The following is a 21,420-nucleotide window of genomic DNA, read 5'->3' as shown; positions in this document are numbered from 1 at the left end:
TCAAATGTGAGCTGTGATTGAATTTTTACACTTTAAAAACTCCATTTAAAGTTTTCTTTAGTTGAATTGAAGTGAAAGTGTATGAAATGAGTCAGAATGAATTCAATCATTTTACGTAAATGATTCAAGTGTCTAACTAATTACTGGACTTTGGTTACGTGATTCACTGTAAACCAATACTTTAGAGGTTATGTGCCATGTGAGTAAGTTAAGAAATGATTTGGGGATCTTTAAAAGATTTTACGCGCGTCAGACTTTGGAATCTTTTATTTCCGACGGTACGGGAAGAGTCCTTGAAGGCAGCAGTACCCTGGTCTGACCGGGTCTGGACTCTGGAAGTTTGGACTACGTCAACAGGAGAGTGGAAACCGTCCCAGCCCTCAGAGGAGCTGAGCAGAGGCGGCGCGCTGCGATCACTCCGAAACATCCCCAAATGTCGACGGAAGAAAACGAGTCGGTGCGTCTTTGAGCGTTTTTTTTTTCTCCTCCTGCAGGTGGTCATGTTGTTTCCGCGCGTAAAGACGCACTGAAGAACAATTAAAAACGGTCTTTGACGCGTTTTCTTGACCATCCGAAGCGGCGCAAGATGTTGGCGAGAAAAAGCATCATCCCGGAGGAGTTCGGTCTGCCGGGGCTCGCCTCCCGGATGCCCCGCAAACCGGTGTTCAGGGACCGCGTGAACAAAGCGCGCTTCATCGCCAAAAACGGCTCGTGCAACTTGGCGCACAAGAACATCCGCGAGCAGGGCAGATTCCTGCAGGACGTTTTCACCACGCTGGTCGACCTTAAATGGCGTTTTACGCTGGTTATCTTCACCACGACGTTTGTCAGCAGTTGGCTGCTGTTCGCCATGAGCTGGTGGCTGGTGGCGTTTGCGCACGGAGACCTGGACCCGAAGCGGGAGAACGAGACCTACTGCGTCAACGAGGTCAAGTAAGAAAAACACAGATCATTATAAATATGATGAAATGAAAGTTTAAAGGTGGAATATAGACTGTTAGAGTGTGTTTCATCTGACAAATAAAGTTCTTAAACATTTTGCAGATTTTTGGGGGGTTTTCCTCTCTTCTCTCCTCTTTTCATCCATCCTTACTTCAATCTACCTCCAATTATTGGAGATAAGAAGAGGTGGAAAGGAGGAAGAGAGGAGGGATAGAAAGATATAAACTATGACAGGAAGTCGAGGAACTTTTGCCCTCGTACTTTCCAGGGAAATAAAGTAAAGTTTGCAGGAGGAGAAGGAAGCTGTTTGGCACCTCCCTCTGAGCTCACCAACTTCTTTCCCTCCTTCCTTCCTTCCTTCCTCTACCCCTCTGTCACCTCTCCTCCAGGCTACCTTTCTTCTCCTCCTCTACTCATCAGCCTTCTCTTCTCTATCACCTCCACTCAAAACTTCAAACACAACATCAAATATGATAAGTCACACAACGATGATAAGTTGTATTTCTGTCCATTTTATCTCTTTGTGTGTGTTTTTTGAACAATGTGATACCTTAAATGGCAGCAAATGTTTCTGAGAAAAAAGGCAAAACTTATTTTTTTTCAATTTAAAGCTGCAGTGGGAGAATTTGTCTTTTCTAAAATATACTAATCATATCTACCATAATCATAAAGTGGACCCAAGACACTTAGGACTATCGTTTTGTCTATAAAATGTCAGAAGACAGTGAAAAATGACCATGGTGATGTCATCAAATGTCTTGTTTTGTCCAAAAATCCAAAGATATTCAGTTTACTATCATGTAAGACACTTTAAATCTTCACCTTTGAGAAGCTGCAACCAGCAAATATTCAGCATTTTTGCTTGAAAAATTACTAAAATGATTATCAAGATGGTTGCAGATTAATTTTCTGTCCATCAACTAATCAATTAATCACTTAAGGATTCTGGTTTTGGGTTTAGCTCATCAGAAAATAAGTCTAGAAGTAATTCAAGTCATTTTAAGCTCAAATTCAACAACCTGTGTGGCTGAAAAACACCCTCTAAATGTCTAAATCCTTCATGTCTCCTGCAGGTCGTTCACCTCAGCCTTCCTGTTCTCCATCGAGGTTCAGGTGACCATCGGCTTCGGGGGACGGATGATAACCGAACAGTGTCCGACCGCGATCACCGTGCTCATCCTGCAGAACATCGTGGGACTCATCATCAATGCTGTCATGCTGGGTGAGACTCAGAAACCGCTCAGGGTCATGAAGATCAGGCTGAAACGGTTCCTCCTTCTTAATGTTTGGGGAATGAAACATCCGTGTTTATCACCTTCATGTTGATCCTGGAACAGCTGAAGCATCGAGTCTCAATAGCAGCTGATAATTTTTCAAGTGTGTCTTAAAACAACAGTCAGGTGTCCATAGTAACAGTGAAAGAGGTTTTCCTGGCTGTAATCATTCCTCCTGTTCATACTGGCTGTTAAAAGATCCTTCAAATGTGCTTTCAGTGGAAGTGATGGAGGCCAAAATCCACAGTGTGTCCACAACAGTGTATTTAAAAGTCTCTGTGAAGCTTATATGAGGCTTCAGCAGTCTGAGTTAGTCATATCAAGTGGATATCTGACACATTTACAGTCTTTTTAGCATCAAATCCCCTCTTTGTGTTTCCCTGTTGAGCTGCAGGTGGAAGTATAGTAACAAAAAGAGGAACTTTGGTGCTAAAAAGACTGTAACGTTGAAAGATATCTACTTGATTTGACTCATTTGGACGCTGAAGCTTCATATTAGCTTCTGTGGATTTTGTCCTCCATCACTTCCACTGTAAGGTCATTATGAAGGGATCTTCTAATGGTCAGCATGAACAGCAGGAATGATTACAGCAAGAAACACATGTTTAAATGTTCGTTTGACTGTTGTTTTGTTGAGACAGACTTGTTTAAGCATGTTTAAAGTAGCAAGGAGTGTCCCAGGTTAATGTTAAATGTGTCTATAACTTCCATTTATCTGTATCACTCTCTGAACGACATGTCCAGCCTGCAACAGTTGAGTTTCTATGACTCAGATTAAACCCTGCAGTGGCTTGATTACCTGTATTATCAATTAATCTGCTGATTATTTTCACCAACATCAGAAAATGGTGAAAAACACAAGTATTTTCTGTGTTGTTTAAGACTTCTAACATGCTGAAATATCAACATATACATGGAAAACAGTACGCGGTGAGACTAGTTCGCTGATGTGAGTTTTCCGGTCCGCAGGTTGTATCTTCATGAAGACGGCTCAGTCCAACCGTCGCGCGGAGACGCTGATCTTCAGCCGTCACGCCGTGATCGCCGTCAGAAACAACCGTCTGTGTTTCATGATCCGTATCGGGGATCTCAGGAAGAGCATGATCATAGGAGCGACCGTCAGGTTACAGGTGTGTTTCTGCTTTATTCTCACCGACTGAACTCTGATCTTTACTGAGCAGCTTGTTGTATGTTTGTTGCTGCATTTCTTGTTGATAAAAATAAAATAAAATTTTGCAGAATAGTTTTTATTTGTTTTTCTCTTTGTATGCAGCAGAGCAGCAAAGATGAGTCGAATGACAGAAAATGAATTGGCAAATATTTTGATAAGCGATTTATTGTTTAACTCATTTTTTAAAGGAAAAATGCCAAAAAATGTGAGATTTGAAGTTTTTTTGTGTCGAACATGATAGTAAACAAATATCTTTGGTTTTTGGACTGTTGATCGGACAAAACAAGACATTTGAAGACGTCAGCTTGGCCTCTAGGAAATTATAACATTTTTCATGCAAGAATGAACTGATTAGATTTTGTTGGTCAAAGGTCAAAGGTCAAGGTCACTGTAACCTCACATCCATCCCAATCTCATGAACATGATTTGGCACAAATATCCACTCGGACTCAAGGATGAACTGATTAGATTTTGGAGGTCAAAGGTCAAGGTCACTGTGACCTCACAAAACACGCTTTCGGCCATAACTCAAGAATTAATACGCTAATTATGACAAAGTTTCACATAAATGTCTAACAGGATAAAATTATGACATTTTATATCCAAAAAGGTCAAAGGTCAACTTCACCGTGACATCATAATGTTCTGCAAAAACACTTTTCTGGCCGTTATTCAACACCATAACTCAGGAACAGAAGAGGAGATTGTGACCATGTCTCACATTTAGTCAGATACTGAATCAGTGACACTAATCTTGGTTTCCAGCTTGAAACTGTGATTTATTGTTTAGATCTTCTGTGTTTCCACGTTTTAGAATTTGTAGCTTCTTTGCAGCAGCATCATATCTGAAGCATCATCTGCTGTCATGGTTACAACTTTGTGTTCAATCAGAATCAGTTTTACTGGCCAAACATGTGAACACATACAAGGAAAATACACTTGACTTGACTGGTTGGTGGAGGCAGACGACCATGAGGCTGTATTTCTAGTTTAATATGTTCTGACATTTTATAGATAAAACGATTCATCGAGAAAATAATCATCAGATTAATCAATAATGAAAATAATCGTTAGTTGCAGCCCTGATATGCAGACTCCATGTGTCTTGTAGATTAGTAGCTACTTTATAGTACTTTATAAGAGAGGAGAAAACTTTTTAAGTGCAAAGTTTGCATGATTTGCAAACGTTATTGTTATTAATGTTTATTATTTTCTCGATTCATCCATTAATCACTTGGATAAAAATGCTCATCACAACTTCCTGAGGTCCAAACTGATCATTTCAAACTACCTGCTTTATCTGAAACCCCCAAAAATATTCAATTTATTATCATATAAGACAAATAAAAGTAGCAAATCCTCACAGCTGAGCTGGAACAAGGTCATGTTCTGCTTTTTTGCTTGAAAAATGACTAATAGGATAATCAACTAATTGTTTCAGGTTTATTTTTATCACCTCTTGTTTCATTTATAAACTCAAAAAAAGAGAAAATTCAGCTCTTGAACAAGGAAAACTAAAGGACATACATGTGATAATAATAATTAATGAAAGGATTATTTGTTATTTCATGATTCATTATGACTTGCAGGTGGTGAGAAAGACAACGACACCAGAGGGGGAGGTGATCCCCATCCATCAGATCGACGTCCAGACTGAGAGCGCCGTGGCCAGCAACAGCCTGTTCCTCCTCGCCCCGCTCATCATCTGCCACGTTATTGACAAAAACAGGTACGAACACACAGGACGACAAAAAGGAACAAGAAAGAAACAAATATATTTCTACTTTACAGAAATATATTTACTCTCTTTGATTTTTCTCTAATCTTTGGTTGTTTTTTATTCTTGTGAAATACTGAATGTTTTACCTCTTCAGGCAACAAAAAGTATTCAAATGAAACAATATATGAAAGGAAAACAAATCTTTACTGAAGAGCTCACAACTTAGAGATATTTGAGATGATGGGGAGCACGTAGATACAGCTTTTAAAGGGGACATTTCATGCTTTTTGTGATTTTCTGTTATTTTTATACTGTTATAATGTCGGATATCTATGTTAAACAGGGTCAAAGGTATGTAACGTATGTAAAAATGCTCCCTTAAAGTCAAAAGCCAGGACTTCCTGCTCTGAACACTCTACTTCCTCCTCGTGATGATGTCAGATTGTTCGCACATGCCCAGAAATGGCTGTCTGTTCCATAGCCGTTGTTGCTAAACTTGCTCCGTGGGTCGTTCACATCCACTCATGTATTTATAACCTGATTTGGGCTCAAACATGTACTGATGAATTTGAGAAGTTTCCATTATGAGTAAAGAACAAGAAAAAGTAGTGAAATTCCTCTACTATAGTTTGTCTGCGTAACCTCCAGAGCCGCCAGAAATTAACCAATCAGAACAGAGTGGGTGTAAATCATGCAAAGATATTCCAGTTGAGCCCCAGAATATAAATATAGAGGTGTAAATGTGCACAATATGTCCCCTTTAATGTGGTCACAAGCCAAAAAAGGTTGAGATAATGTTTTTTGTGTGTGACTGGATTGGTTGGATGTTAGCAGCATGTAGCACGTCATATCTTGCAACTGAAAATGACTGAAAAAGTGTTGATTAGATTATGAGCAGCTGCCTTGACACCGTGTGTAACTCAATACCTCCATCTGGTGGACGAACACAAACTTACAGTACTAAAGAGGACATTGTACCATATACCTACTACAGAATACAGTCAATCTAAACAGGTTTTGAGTCTGTTGTGTTCACTCTAGGAAATAAAGTATACTCAAAAAATGTCTTGAAGGCTCCAGGAACACGTCAGAAAACAACAAATAAGAAGTTTGGTCCACTTATTAGCTTTTACAGCATGATATGTTTGTTGTATCATCAGCAGGTGGAGCCAAAATTTGCTCTGAAAAAAGCTGAAAATAGAAGTTTTACATTTTTGAACAATATCATTTCAGCCAGTAGGAGACTCCTGTTGGTACAAATCAGTAAAGTGCATTAATATCTAATATAATTTACCATCTATATACTATGAAAATCTGTATATGTTACATACTGTATAAAACTAGTGTGTAGTATGGAATTGGGACACAAATCATCAAAAGCAAAAATCAGGAAGATTTAGTAAACATACTTCTTTAGTAAAGGATAAGGTTTACTATGTTATACTATATTTTTCAATCTGTACCCTGTTTTCTCATCATTTTGGGTCTGTGCTGCTACAGGTTGCTGGTTCTTGTGTTTACTTTCATTTTCAGACACTTATAATAACAATCGGAGCGTATCAGTGAGCAAAAACAAGCAGTTTTAGGTTTAGACGTACTGTGATGGGTGCAGTTGGAGGATCAGGATTACATTACAGCCTGTTTTTATCCCCATTAGACACAAAATGATGGGAAAATAGGGTCCAGGTTGAAAAATACTGGAATTTAAGGACAACAAATTTAATTTAAAAGCTCACAAATATGTAGTTTCAGTTTTCTTAATGAGATAATAATAATGATAATAATAACAGAAACAGGAGTAAATAGTGTTATTTTCATTGGTGGATGACGTGTGTTTTGGTGCTCTAGTGAGTATTTCTGGCAGCAGGACGGTGTGTGTGTGTGTGTGTGTGTGTGAGGTTGATTTAAAATAAACAGTGTGTTAATGATGGTAATGAAAGAACATGTCACCCAGTGCAGCGGAGCGACTCACTGACATGGTTTTTGGACAACGACAGAGCTCTACGGCACAGATTAATGAGATATATCAGACACAATAATAATAATAGATCAGTTCATTGTTGGATTTGGGTATTTTTCATGAGATTTCTTGAAAATAAGAAGACATACACACACCTGACTTTTCCTTTTCTCCAGTTTAAACACATTACTAGAGCTGCAACGTTTAGTTGATCGACAAAAAATTGACAAAAAACAACTATTTTGATAATCAAATAATAATAATTAAGCAAAAACACCAAAGATTTGGCTCATATGTGCTGATTTTATGCTTATATTTGTCATACATGACAGTTAAACTAAATATCTTTGGGTTTTAGACCATTGATTAGACAAAATTTGACTCTAGGAAATTGAAACAGTCATTTTTCAGTATTTTCTGACATTTTACAGACCAAATAAGTCATTGATTAATCGAGAAACTAATCAGCAGATGAATTGATAATGAAAACAATTGTTACACAGTCAAAACCAGTTTAGAATAAGTGAGCTGTGTCGGATTTTAGCTTCACACCAGCCGAACTCGCTGAAGGTTCCCTGACAGGAAACATAAAACGTGCGTCCGCTCTGCTCTCTCTGATCTCAGTCCGCTGTACGACCTGTCCGCCATGGAGCTGCAGTGCAGCGACCTGGAGGTGATCGTCATCCTGGAGGGCGTGGTGGAGACGACGGGGATCACCACACAGGCCAGGACCTCCTACGTCTCCGAGGAGATCCAGTGGGGTCACCGTTTCGTTCCCATAGTAACGGAGGAGGAGGGCGTGTACTCTGTGGACTACTCCAAGTTTGGAAACACAGTCAAGGTAACCAGAGTTTCATATCAATAATTACTAAAGAGTGATGATTTATTGTCTTTAAAATACTTTATCACATTAAACATCTAAGTTTTAACAATCATGTGACCATCAATTCATGCACTAAAGGCTTCAAACACATTTTCTTTGACTCTCAGAAAGTTTTGAAAGTTAGTTTTTATCTCTCCGGACGTCAGTCAGCCCATCAGTTTGGTCCCAACTGAAATATCTCAACAACTATTGGATGGATTGTAATTAAATTTGGTTCAGGCATCAGAATCCTTCCACCAAATATCAACACCAGCAGCTGATCCTGCTCGGCCTCAAACCTCCTCGACACTTTCTGTTTAAACTGAGAGACAGAAGGATCCTCTGAAATCACACATCTCCTCTTTTCTTTTCAGGGGTTTTGACACATTTCCTCTGAAAGCAACATTATTATCGGAGGATGTGTGATCCCCTGACTCTTCATTTAGCGCCACCAGCGGCTCAAAGTTGTCACTTAACCTTTGAAATGTACCAGATACTGTAAACTGGCTGGATTGTCATGACAAGTGGTACAGATGTCCTGTCCTCACTTTTGATGACCCTCTGACTTTTCATCCGTTGGCATCGGGTCTAAATTTCAATATAGCAAAACTAATAACATTCCCATCAGCCTTATTTGTACTTTATGTTTAGATCTAATTAGCAAATGTTACCATGCCAACACGCTAAACTAGGATAGTGAATGTAAAATATACCTGATAAACAGCAGCACGCATCAGCATCTACTGTAAACTCACCTTTTTAGAGCTGCTTTCAATGTCCACTGCTACTTAATGTACTTTTAGTTCTCTTGCTTTTAGTGTGTCACAGGGCTGCAACTAACAATTATTTTCATTATTGATTAATCTGACGACTATTTTCTTGATTAACTGATTAGTTTTTTGGTCTATGAAATGTCAGAAAATGGTGAAAAATGTAAATCACTGTTTCCCAAAACCCAAGATGACGTCCTGAAATGTCTTTTTTTGTCTACAACCCAAAGATATTCAGTTTACTGTCATAGAAACCAGAAAATATTCATGTTTGAGAAGCTGGAACCAGAGAATTTGGACATTTTTTAAAAAAAATGATCAGAATAGTTGGCGATTAATTTAATAGTTGTCAACTAATTGATTAATTGACTAATTGTTACAGCTCTACATGCAAATTAAACATATAGAAGGGCTTGAAGGGGTGTTTAAAATATCCCTTTATGATAAATAATAAGAATCATAAACTCCTGCTAACATGTTTTCATCATTTGCTAAGAGACAGAAAAAAACACATTCATTGCATGTTTTAAAAATGTTGTTGCTCTTCCAGGTAGCCACGCCGCGCTGCAGCGCCAGAGAACTGGACGAGAAGCCGTCGATCTTAATCCAGACGCTCCAGAAAAGCGAGCTGTCGCACCAGAACTCGCTGCGCAAGCGTAACTCCATGCGGCGCAACAACTCCATTCGTAAAGGCGGAGGAAGCAGCGGGAGCCTGCGCAGGAACAACTCGGGGCTCGTCTCACCCAAAGTCCAGTTCTTCACCCCCGGCGACGGAGGCCAAACCCTGAACGCCGTCACCTGACATGAGGCCTGCCTCCTACTGGCTGCCCTGGTCCTCCTGGTGGGAAGGAGGATCGTGGGTGTTGGTGTGTCTCCTGCTCTGATGGGACTCGTTGTTTTTCTGTTCCCTGCATTCTCTCAACTTATCTCTCAACACTTTTACGGCTGATGTTACTTCATGTTTACATACGTGGAGTAAAAAGTATTTCTTATTCAGACTGAACTGCTCAAATCACTGACATGCTGCAGTCTAGCACTGATACAACCACCGAGACTATAAATATACAACCAGTTTGGCCTCTTGTGTCTCCACAGACACATTATCGGGCCCCGATGCACAGACACGAAACGTCATCCACTCCTACTTCCTTCAACACCACATGCAGGTGATATTTTCTCAAAGCCAATAAGTGACAAGTTAAATTCATTTACATTGTACAAAATCACCAACATGCCTCAGACGGCTTTATGATTTATACAATAAACAAGAACCTCGAGAAGATAAAACTCTGCTGCAGGTAAACAAGCAAACTTTAATGTAGGTTAGTGTTCAAACAGTCGATTATTATCATTTATTCCCATTTATTACCAGAAAATTAAGTTAGATAATTAGTTTGGGTCGTCATCACGTGCTGGAACATTTTTGGTTTCAGCAGCTTCTCAGATATGACGATCCTTGTAAACTGAAAATATTTGTTTGTTTGTTTTTTTACTGTTGATTGGAAAAAAACAAGAAATTTGAAGACTTCACACTGGGTTCTGGGAACCTGTGATTGACAATTTTAGATAATTTTCTGATATTTTGTAGAGTAAACAATTAATCATTGACTGAAATACAGGATTAGTCGATTAATCGATCAGTGGATCGACAGAAAAATAATCACTTTGAGTCATTTTTATAAGAAAAAATGTCCAAATTCTCTGATTCCAGCTTCAGAAAGTGTGAATATTTTCTGATTATTTAGTCCTTTATGACAGTAAACTTGGGTTTTGGGAAACAATGATCAATATTTTTCACCATTTTCGGACATGTTATGGACCAAAGACTAATCAGTTTAGAAAGATTAATCGATAATGAAATAATCGTTAGTTGCAGCCCTAATTAAATCAAAGGATTCAATGATAATGAAGCTTTAATGTATTGTAGGTTTACTGTAGTCATGCCTTGTTTAATCAACTAAAATATCATCAATAAATATTGATTCTAACACATCCTGTGTCTGGTAGGAACCTTCATTAATCCTCCATCAGCAATCAATCCCTGTTTTATTTGCTTTAATTTAAATAACAGCAAAATAACAAGAACATTTTCACTGAGCGACAGGTTATCTGGGTGTAGAAGTTAATTAATTAATTCCTCCAGCTTGTAAATGAAGCCAGTGTTTTGTTTCACATCTGTCTGTTCTGGTGATTATAGAAAAGTGTATTTGATTCAGTCAGTCCCAGTTTTTCATTACGTTTCCATAACTGTTGCAACTTTTGTGTCTCATCATCATAAAATCAATAATTACAATACTGTTCAATACAGCTCAAGTATGATTTAAATAAAGTCACTGTTGAACTTGTAGTGGTGGTAATTTCCTCTGGTAGCAATCAATCACTGTACTGTACATGTGTATTTTTCACTTGTGTGTCAGTTTTGTTGAATGAAAATAAATGCACTTCCTTCATCTGAATTTCCTTTAATTACCTGAATACCTACAATAATAATAATATCCATACACACATACAGAGAGACAGACAGAGAGAGATATCACCATCAGATTGAAAATAATGACTAACTAGATAGTGATAGTGATAGTGCCAGTAGATAGAGGGTATATATATATAATTATATAGTATTATATATATATATTATTAATTATTATACTATTATTATTATACTATTATTGAGATACCTTCTCAATACATGTACATAATATATGTATATGTATACATAATATGTATATAATAGACATTTAAATAAATTTAAAAGACAGAATATATTTTATATGATATATATTTTATCTTTAAATTAGTAATTAATGTAACAATTAGTTGATCAACAGAAAATTAATCACCTTCTCAAATTGGACAGTTGATCAGACAAAACAAGATTCACTATTTTCTGACATTTTCTAACAAAATAACTAATTGATTAATGGAGAAAATAATCATCAGATTAATCGATAATGAAAGTAATTGTTAGTTGCAGCCCTGGTAAATAGTAAATATTATTTTTGCTCTAACTCAGGTAAAGATACTTCTTACACTTCTTGTATTAACAAACACCTTCCAATCTTGTAATCCATGTAAATCCATGTAAATATGCATATATTATTGATACTAATGTTGTATATTGTTTGTTTAATGTTTAAAAATGTGTTTAATGTTTAATTCTTGACAATGCAAAAATTACCTTTTCTTTCTTTCTTTTTTTAAATTTTATTCTCTCAACTTTATTGACAACAGTCAAACTCAGAAAAACAGTAACATATAAACAAATACAAAGAATAAAGGTGAAAACAAAGTGGCAGGGAATTCAATTATGGCATAAACAAACAAACAAACAAAAAACATGCTGTAAAGCAATTGTGCAAGAATAAAAACGAAATAATGCATGGGAGGAGAAAAAAAATTAATAAATGAAGGGCTACAGATTAATGACCAAATAACATCAGTCAATAATTTTGTGTTATGTTATGTTTCAAATATTGTTTGGATCTTTGTTGCTTTTTTATTTTGTAATAGAATTGTAATAAAGCTCAATATCAATTAGAAATAAGGTAAAGTTTGGTTTTCTATTGGTTCATTTAATTTTATGCATTTATATATAATATATTATAAATAGTTGGATTAAATTACATAAAAACATTGTCCTAATTAACATGAACGCTTTCCTCAAGCAAACGTAGTGCGTCACACACTACGTGATGACGTATGAAACTCGTAAGTGAGCGTCGGCGCTGCGTGGCTCTGACAGGTGAATGAACCGGGAGGTGAACAGAAAGAAAACATGGCTCGTAGTTTTCTGTGCAGAGCTGCTGGAGTCCTGCAGCTCAGCAGGACGACACCGAGGACTGACTGGAGACGATTTTACTGTCAGACAGAGAAGGAGCCGCTGACAGTCCGCCAACAAAACAACGGAATAAGGTTACGAAGCTGTTATTTAGCTCTCAGATAGCGAACTAGCTTCAACATTTACAGAGAATTGCTCAACTTCGGCAGCAGCAGTGTGTCTCTTACTTTATTACATATGTTACATGAGGTTTAGGTCTTCTTATAAGTTCAGCACAAATATTACTTTATGATGATTAAAGTAAAAAATAGCAACAACACAATAAAAATCCAGTAAAAGTCCTAGATGATTTTATTACAGATAATTAAAATGCATCCACATACAAATAGTCTAAAATTTTATCAGCGATTTGCTAATAACTTTGTACTTTTTGAATGCAGGATTTTTTTTTACTGGTATTAAATAGTTTTGGTACTTTTATTTAGTAGTAGTAGTAGAGGAGCTGAGTACCTTAAAGGAGCGGTTCTCAAAGTGGGGTCTGTGGACCCCCAGGGGTCCTTGAGGAGGTTCCAGGGGGTCTCCAGCAATTCCATCCATAAGTAAAACAATGACAGAATGTGTGACTATATTGGTCATGGGTTTCATACACTTTCTGTAATAAAACATCTAAAATAGAGCCCGACCGATATATCGGCTGGCCGATATTATCAGCCAGTATTTGCCTATCTCAGATATATTGGTATGGATCGGTATCGGTGTATATGTTGTCCAATATGAGCCAATATTTGTCTTTTTTTAAAGTTATAAAGGCAGCATTTTGTGTATATTTGCTCCTTTTTCCTATATAAATACTGCATCTTCATATAAAGTTCTGCATTGATTTAGAGGAAAAGACGAAGGTCTGGTTGTGGTGCATGGAGTTTGTTATCTATAGCTGTACATCACAATTTATTTCTGAATTCTGTTAAATGTAAAATATTTTTCTGCAAAGTTTGTTAATGAGTGACAATACAGGCTAGTTTTTATTTTTTTTTGTAGAAAGTATAATATTTGTCTCTGTGGTGGTGAGTCGAAGCATAAAGTTTCCCATAATGGGAAAACTTTGAGTACTTGATGTACTAAATACATCAAAATTGTACGTAAATGCAGTATTTAATAAATGTATCTTCATCTCTGTGTGCCAAGTTGAAGAATGTTTTCTGTTCATTCATAAAGATTGTGCAAGATGGATGCATTTTATAAGTGACTAACTTTATACAGTTTAAATATGCAGTTCACACGAGGAAGTGGAACATAATGTTTGGTAAAACAAGTTAGATTGTAAAGTTGTGTTAAATCTTTTGACTATAACTGGAGTGAATAGTGAGTTTAAAATGACTATTCTGCAGTTTATTCTCATTTTTCCATCTTCTGTGGATGTTGTTTGATTGTTGTTTTCTTTTTTTGGTGCTTTTTTGGCTGCATGAAATATGATAAAGTACTAATGTATCTGCTTATTCTTGATTTTTACAAAGACTTTCTATGAGACTATTAAACTACTAAAACTGTTGCTCAAAAACACTAAAAGCCTTAAAGTGAACCCACTGCAGGAATAAAAAACTGCATAATTAAGCATGGCAACCAAGACAATGCTGAGTGTAATATGTTAATGTATGTATGTCTTTTTAGGAGAATAATACTGAACAATCCCAGAAAGAGGAATGCTCTGTCGTTGTCCATGCTGGAGTCCCTCAGAGAAAACATCCTGACTGATGTCGACAGCGATGATCTCAGAGTTATTATTATATCAGGTATGTTAGTGGTGTGGGTGGAGGGATGATGTCAGTCAGTTGGTTGGTCCACCACTTTGATCCAGTCTGAAATTTCTGAACTACTATTTAATGACATTCATGGTGCACAGAGGATGAATCCTACTGACTTAAGGGATCCCCGACCTTTTCCTCTAGTGCCACCATGTGGTTCACATTTGTTGCTTTGAGTGAAATATCTTAACAACTATCAGATGGATTTCCATGAACTTTTGTACAGACATTTATGTGCTTGTGTGTGTGTGTGTGTCAGCCAAAGGTCCGGTGTTTTCCTCTGGACATGACTTGAAGGAGCTGACGTCAACTCAGGGCCGAGAATATCACACACAGGTCTTCCACACTTGTGCAGAGGTTAGTCTGTCCTTTTCTGTCTTTCTTTCTTCACCTCTATCTCTCTTTTTCCCTTCCAATCTCCCTCTGTCTTTCTGCAGGACTCTTCATTTCTCCATATCTCTTTCCCTCATTTCTACACTGTCTCTTTTCTCATTTCTTTTTCTGGCTGGGTCTCCCTCTCTTTCTATTTCTTTGCCCCCTTCTTTTCTCTCACTTTACCTCTGCTCTCTCTCATTTTCTCATTTCTCCTCACAAACTCACATTACTTGTGAACTAAATCAGCAGATCAAGGGATATCTTCAGTTTATTCAGTCTAAACCCACTTAATAATACAACAGATAAAAGCAAATAAAACCTCTCATTGGAGAAGCTGAAACCTGCAAATATTAAATATTTTCAGTTTTATTTAAAGCTAACAGTGCTTTGCCTTCAAAAACCTGCTGGTTCCCATTGGCTTGTGTGTTTCAGGTAATGACTCTGGTACAAGATATACCTGTTCCTGTAATAGCCATGGTGAATGGCGTTGCCACAGCAGCAGGTTGCCAGCTGGTTGCCAGCTGTGACATCGCCGTGGTGACGGAAAAGTCCACCTTCGCCACTCCAGGTGTCAACGTGGGTCTGTTTTGCTCGACGCCGGCGGTGGCCATTGGCAGAGCTGTGCCGAGGAAGGTTAAGAGCTGAAGCATTTTTGTTATTTGTCCCCTGAACCGCAGCAAATATGATGTAGTTGTTGATAATTATAATAGATCTTTAGACCTATATATGTGGAATTTAACATTAGAATCAGTGCATTTGGTCATTCTACAATGTAAAAGAAGAATAAATTACTTTGCATAATCATATTCATCATGTCAGAGTGATATCAGATTAATATTATAGGGAATAGGTGAAATAGTCTTACAACAACGAAGACAAAGATAGATAGATTTCCTTTTCTAAGGACTGTTCAAAATTTGCTGTTATTTTCAGCCTTGATAATGAAATTTGTTTTTCTGTTGTAAAATATCCTGCCAGATAATAACCAAATTTGAGAGTTCCCTACAGTACACATAAAAAAACTACTGCATGGATTGCCTTGAAAATTTCTTAAGATACTCATGTCCCCCTCTGGATGAATTGTCATAATTTTGGTGATTCCTTAAGTTTTCCTTTAGCACTATCATAAAGTCAAATTTTAAATTCGTCCAATACTAATATGTCAAACTAATGACCTTCCCATCAGCCTCAGCTGCACATTAGTGCTAATTAGCAAATGTTAACATGCTAACATGGTAAACATTAGTGTATCTGTAGACATAGTCTTGTTTCTCGAATATTGATATTGGGATCACCCATAAAAATCAATTTTCAGGCTCTACTTGCTCTCCTCTTTTCACCAGGTCGCCATGGAGATGCTGTTCACAGGAACTCCCATCTCAGCCCATGATGCTTTGCTGCACGGTCTAGTCAGTAAGGTGGTGCCAGAAGAGCGACTGGAGGAGGAGACGTTAGCCATCGCCCAGCGGGTGTGTCAGGCCAGCCGACCTGTCGTAGCCCTCGGCAAGGCCACTTTCCAAAGGTGGGATGCAAACAGATGCTTTTTCATGGTGGTTATCAATAGTTCTTATAGTTCATAAATCTTTGAGGTGGTTCAAGGGGGTCACCCTTACCAAACCTAATATTCAGTACATAGCATTTTAGCATCAGTAAGACATCATCCTCATCCTTTAGTGTCATTTTTACAAACAAATCTATCAGCTAAAGGTTTGGCAGCTTCTAGTAGCCACCAGGTGCTACAAGTAATTACAACTAAGATTAATTTACTATGAGTAGTCAATTAATTGATTAGTCTATCATCAGAAAATTAATCTGCTTTTTTGATAATTGAATAATCATTTTAGTTTTTTTTTTCAAAGCAAAAATGCCAAATATTTGCTGGTTCCAGCTTCTCAAATGTGAGAATGTAATGTTTTTTTCTGACATACGTAATAGCAAACTGAATATCTTGGGCTTTCGGACTGTTGGTTGCACAAAAAAAGACACTTAAAGAGGAAAATTATAAGAACCATTTTTAATATTTACTGACATTTTATAGACAAAATGATTTATTGAGAAAATGATCGTCAGAGTAATTGATAATAAAAGTAATCGTTAGTAGCAGTCCTAAAGCTTTCAGAGGTTTTGCTGACAGCAGATAGTGGAGAGAGTATAAAGCTGACACCACTGACATGATAAAATGATAAATTGATGATTAAAATGCTTGATGATAAGAATGAGTATGCTTCTTTACTATGTGTGACAGCAGATATTGTAGGTGTCATCGCAGTCACATTCAATACTTAACACCAGTCTTTTCTTTCAATAACAATAATGATGATAATCAGGGTTACTGATGTAAAATCATTTGAGAAACTGTAATTAATACACATACATTTCCCTTCACATATTGCTTTGTTGACATAATCTCGTCCTTTGTTTTTTTTTTTTCCAAAGACAAATGGCTCAAGGTCGAGATGCAGCGTATGCCACCGCCTCCAAGGTGATGGTTGACAACCTGGCTCTGAGAGACGGACAGGAGGGGATCCGAGCCTTCATAGAGAAACGCAAGCCAGTGTGGAGCAATAAAACAGAAAAAGCCCATGACTGATGGACTATTGGACAGGCCTTAAGTCCTAGGAGATCACTGCAATGATCTGGTGGATATCCTGATTGGTGCCGCTGATTTTCAATTATTGGTGTGGTATAATCAGTGCCAGCCCTGAGTCAGAGTTCAGGCTACAACTGTTAAAATGTACATGTGTAATTAGGAAGATCAGAAAAAATATAGCAGAACTGAAGTTTTAACTGTTGACTGTCTTCCTTGAGGATTTCCACCTTGTCACTCAAACTAAACACAAGTACCTGAACTAGTGTGTGCCTTATAGGCCACAGTGTAGAGATAAGAAATACACACCCAGAGGACTCAAGGCTCATAGCTGATGACATAATGAGCTCATAAAGCTAAAGAATGCTGCTTTCTTTATTTGTGTAATGGATGCATTAGTTAGAGCTATGCATTGGTAGGAGGTATTTCGAATGATCAGGGTTCTAGACGTTAAAGTCCAGGTCATTTTCTGCACAGTTGGAGCTTTTCCAAGGCTCAAGATGAAGCTCTCAAGGCACAAAATATGATCAATTGTGTTAGAAAATATCTCACTCTTAAATAAAAACACAAAGGTACAATCATGTGTGCATCAAAACATAACAAGAGAGGTCAACTATGACTCTTAGGGTGCATTTCAGCATGACAGCATCCAACCACTGAGCTTAAAACTGTTGTGTGCATCGCAAATGGTGAATAGAAGCTAAAGTTTTGTTTCATAGAAACCAGATAAAACATTCAGCAGTTTATATCAGTTTTCTTTTATTTTCTTGGTTAATTTTGAATGAATTTGGTATGTATGGTGGGGTGTTTTGTTCCCAATTGCCAAGTAGGCTTTTTGAATTCGCTACAGCTGTGATTTGCACCTATGACTGGCTTTCTTCTCCAAAGCAGCAGCTGCTAAGAATCATGGGTATTGTAGTATTTAGAGACAATTGAAAAAAACAATTTTTCAGAGACAATTAAAGTTAAAGTAATTGAAACTGAAATATAATGTAAAGCTAAGTATCATTAAATCATCTTTAGCCCTAATGTTTGTTGAAGATTCTACTAAAAGAAAACCTTTACCACAAGTTTTATAGATCAGTGGGGAAGAAAAAAAACTATTGACTTGTTGAGGACCAAAACAAAGTTGATAAAGTTACAATAAATGATCACCATTCATTCAGGATTTTTTTTTCCTTTTTTTCTCCACACATTTGAATGCAGAAATTTTACCTGTAATGGAGTATTTGTTCAATGTGGTATTGTTACTTGTACTGAAGTAAAAGTTCTCAATGCTTCTTCCACCACTGGAAAAGCATTAGATAGTTTTGACCACAGACTGTAAAAAAATACTCTCAAGGCCAGCAATATAATATAATTATGTCACATCCGGCCGCCATCTTTGTTTGGGTCAGGGAGCAGCTTGGTAACTTGTACAACGGATTAGAATAATTTTCATGGTTCAGTGGACGGAATAGCTGTTAATTCAGATGTACAGAAGAGTGTGAGGTAAGCGTTGTTTCACAAATATTTTGGTTTATAGAAATTTGACAATGAGTTATGATAAGGATGAGAGTTATAGTTCAGAAAATTTGACCAGTTCAAACTGCCACCGCGCGCAGAGGAAGCGAGCGCGTGGTCGACCGTTACCTGTCGGCCTCATGGATGGATGTTACTTTTGTAAGTTATGGTCCCATTTAATTTAAATTTGACGATAAAGCAGGGTATGCTAAGGGCATATACTCAGAATATAGCCGTAGCCGTCGCCATCTCAGTGTGTTTTCAGTTCATTAGAGATAATTGTAACATAATTGGTGCTCTAAAAAAGCCTTGTTCCGTTTTTCCGGTGAGTACATTTTGTTTTAATGGTTTTAAGCTAGCTTTTTGCTAACGAAAATTAGCACAAGCAATTATCAGTTAACCAAAGACTATATGCACCGTGCTAACCAGGCTAGCAGCTAACGTTAGGGTCAGCTGCACTTTCTCGTCCAAAAATGTTCACTTCTCATCACTTCTGTCCAAAAATCCAACATGGCGACAGTAAAAATGCAAACTCGAGGTTTCAAAAAGTCCACAAACCAATGGGTGACGTCACGGTGGCGGCGTCCATTATTTTTGATACAGTCTGTGGTTGGTTGCTAAGTTTCGGTCCCGGCTGCATCTGTGTGTTCTTGGTTTTTAATCATGTGCTTTGTTATAGATTGTAAAGTAATTTCGTGTAGCAAATGAGACAGTTTCCTTTGTTTCTGGTTGGTGTTCGGCTTACATGATAAATGTCCATATTATCATGGATAGGAATAATTTGAATGTTGATATTGTGGTATTTTTATTTGGTCCTTGGCAGTTCCTCTTTGAGTTGACGATGTTTGGGCAGTCTTATTAACTGCTAATGGTAACGGTCAGTTAATTGAATAACAGAAAATAAATTGGCAACTGTTTTGATAATTATTGGTTGCACTTTGTCTGTTTTTCATTGTCTTATGTGATTTATAAATTGAATATGGGTTTTGCAGTGTTGGTGTGACATTACAAGCAGTTTGAAGACTTCACCTTGAGCCCCAGGAAATTGTGATGCTATTTTCTGCCATTTTATAAACAAACCATAAATGAAGAACATTTGACAGATTAATTGCTAATGAAAAGAATTAGTGGTGATATTGTCTATGTACCTGTTTATGTTTTCTGTGCTACATCTTAGATGAGTAGAGCTCGTTGTTTTGGGGGTCTACTGTAGTCCCTGAAGGTTTTTTATTTCTGACAAATCTGTTCAACCATTTGCAATAAAAGGTCAATTCTAGTGCTGAAACATTTATTTGATTAGTTGATGGACAGAAAATGAAAGAGCAGCAATGTTAATAATCAGTAAATCATTCAAATTATTTATTAAGGAACAAATGGCAAACATTTGCTGGTTCCTGTGAAATCTTGTTAAATCTTTGGGTTTTGGGCTGTCAGTAGCACAAAACAACCAAATATAAGACCTCCTCTGGGGTTCTGGGAAATTGTGATGGATATTTTTCCACCATTTACTGACATTTTATAGATTAAATGATGAATGGATCTATTGTAGAAATAACTGACAGACAAATTGATGATAATAATACTCATCAGGAACAGCCAAGTCATTTCGTTGACATGAGAGTAAAACACCACAGAGAACAACATACAGTTGTACAAAGAAGCCTTTAAAATGACTACAGTAAATCACCATGAAACAGTATTTTTTATGTACTTGTTAGTAATGTTGTGTTGGTCATGCATAGCATGTTAATTTATATGCAATAAGAGATGTAAGTTTTGTTTCTTGTTGTTTTTGTTTTGCTGCTATAAAAATGAGGCTTTATACATTTGCAGAAATCTTACAAGTTTAAATCCAGAAGTTTGAGACTGATCTTAAATCTCTTGATGTAATGGGGATAAGAATCTGAAATTCTTGAGTGCATAATGTGACTTTGATGCTTCAGGTTGTAGTTTTACTGAACGGCCATATGATGGTGTAATTGTGTTAACCATAGCCAGCTGTAACTACGCAACACTACAGATTCTGTGTTTGTTATCTAACTAGAAGTGATGGAACTGTTTGTCAGTGTAAACATTTAGTATTGAAGGAGCAAACTGTCTGAAGATGATATGTCCGGCTTCACTCATGCACAGAAAACAAATACACCGGGTACAGATATGATCTTTGATTACTGTCCAAGCAGATTGGCTGAACACTGAACAGCTTATTTTTTTAAGCCTTGCTAAGAGAAGCAGAGTGAAGTTACTGCCAGTTCCTCACTGATGTATAGAGGTTGATGGGAAAACTGCTGTAGGTGTAATCTTTAAAGTATCTAGAGAATGAAACAGGAACAGGTTTTAATGATTATCAGCAATGTTATTGAGCCTATGGAGCCTTATTACTATAAACAATTATATAAAATGTATGAAAAGAAAAGCAGCACAGTTTTGTATTTGTGCTTCTTATTGTTCATAGTTGCATTTAGTACAAGATTAGAATTAGTACATCCAGAAAAACTTTTAGATTGTTCTATACTTAAGTACCAACAACAACTAAAATCACTTTAGAAAGTAATTTTCAACTATCTTCATTATTAATTAATCTATAGACTCATGAAAATACTCGTCGCACTTTCCTTGAGCTCAAGGCGTCATTTCAAATGACTTAATTACTTTAATTACAGATTAAATTACTGT

General features: G+C 37.1%; 2 protein-coding genes across 2 annotated transcripts; both read left to right on the top strand.

Annotated features, from left to right (window-relative positions):
• Nucleotides 1-290: 290 nt before the first annotated feature.
• kcnj8 (potassium inwardly rectifying channel subfamily J member 8) lies at nucleotides 291-10,340 on the top strand. The gene is made up of 6 exons (XM_042403236.1): nucleotides 291-933; nucleotides 2,016-2,164; nucleotides 3,186-3,346; nucleotides 4,977-5,116; nucleotides 7,692-7,908; nucleotides 9,250-10,340. The coding sequence occupies exons 1-6, from the start codon at nucleotides 587-589 to the stop codon at nucleotides 9,499-9,501; spliced, it is 1,266 nt and encodes a 421-aa protein (XP_042259170.1). The 5' UTR covers nucleotides 291-586; the 3' UTR covers nucleotides 9,502-10,340.
• A 2,076-nt stretch (nucleotides 10,341-12,416) lies between these two features.
• Nucleotides 12,417-17,441, top strand: echdc3 (enoyl CoA hydratase domain containing 3). The gene is made up of 6 exons (XM_042403198.1): nucleotides 12,417-12,611; nucleotides 14,146-14,267; nucleotides 14,539-14,636; nucleotides 15,087-15,287; nucleotides 15,998-16,176; nucleotides 17,091-17,441. The coding sequence occupies exons 1-6, from the start codon at nucleotides 12,475-12,477 to the stop codon at nucleotides 17,242-17,244; spliced, it is 891 nt and encodes a 296-aa protein (XP_042259132.1). The 5' UTR covers nucleotides 12,417-12,474; the 3' UTR covers nucleotides 17,245-17,441.
• Nucleotides 17,442-21,420: the final 3,979 nt, after the last annotated feature.

The sequence above is a fragment of the Thunnus maccoyii genome, chromosome 23 (assembly GCF_910596095.1).
Source record: "Thunnus maccoyii chromosome 23, fThuMac1.1, whole genome shotgun sequence".
Classification (NCBI taxonomy): Eukaryota; Metazoa; Chordata; class Actinopteri; order Scombriformes; family Scombridae; genus Thunnus; species Thunnus maccoyii.
Note: the sequence above shows the minus strand (reverse complement) of the source record. Positions and strands in the feature narration are given on the sequence as shown.

What these genes read in the sequence shown, in the direction of transcription:
- kcnj8 (XM_042403236.1), top strand. Translation starts at nt 587, where the DNA reads ATGTTGGCGAGAAAAAGCATCATCCCGGAGGAGTTCGGTCTGCCGGGG. An exon ending in CATCAATGCTGTCATGCTGG is followed by an intron (nt 2,165 to 3,185) that starts GTGAGACTCAGA and finishes TCCGGTCCGCAG; the next exon opens with GTTGTATCTTCATGAAGACG. An exon ending in GAGCGACCGTCAGGTTACAG is followed by an intron (nt 3,347 to 4,976) that starts GTGTGTTTCTGC and finishes TATGACTTGCAG; the next exon opens with GTGGTGAGAAAGACAACGAC.
- echdc3 (XM_042403198.1), top strand. Translation starts at nt 12,475, where the DNA reads ATGGCTCGTAGTTTTCTGTGCAGAGCTGCTGGAGTCCTGCAGCTCAGC. An exon ending in CAACAAAACAACGGAATAAG is followed by an intron (nt 12,612 to 14,145) that starts GTTACGAAGCTG and finishes ATGTCTTTTTAG; the next exon opens with GAGAATAATACTGAACAATC. An exon ending in GGCAAGGCCACTTTCCAAAG is followed by an intron (nt 16,177 to 17,090) that starts GTGGGATGCAAA and finishes TTTTTTCCAAAG; the next exon opens with ACAAATGGCTCAAGGTCGAG.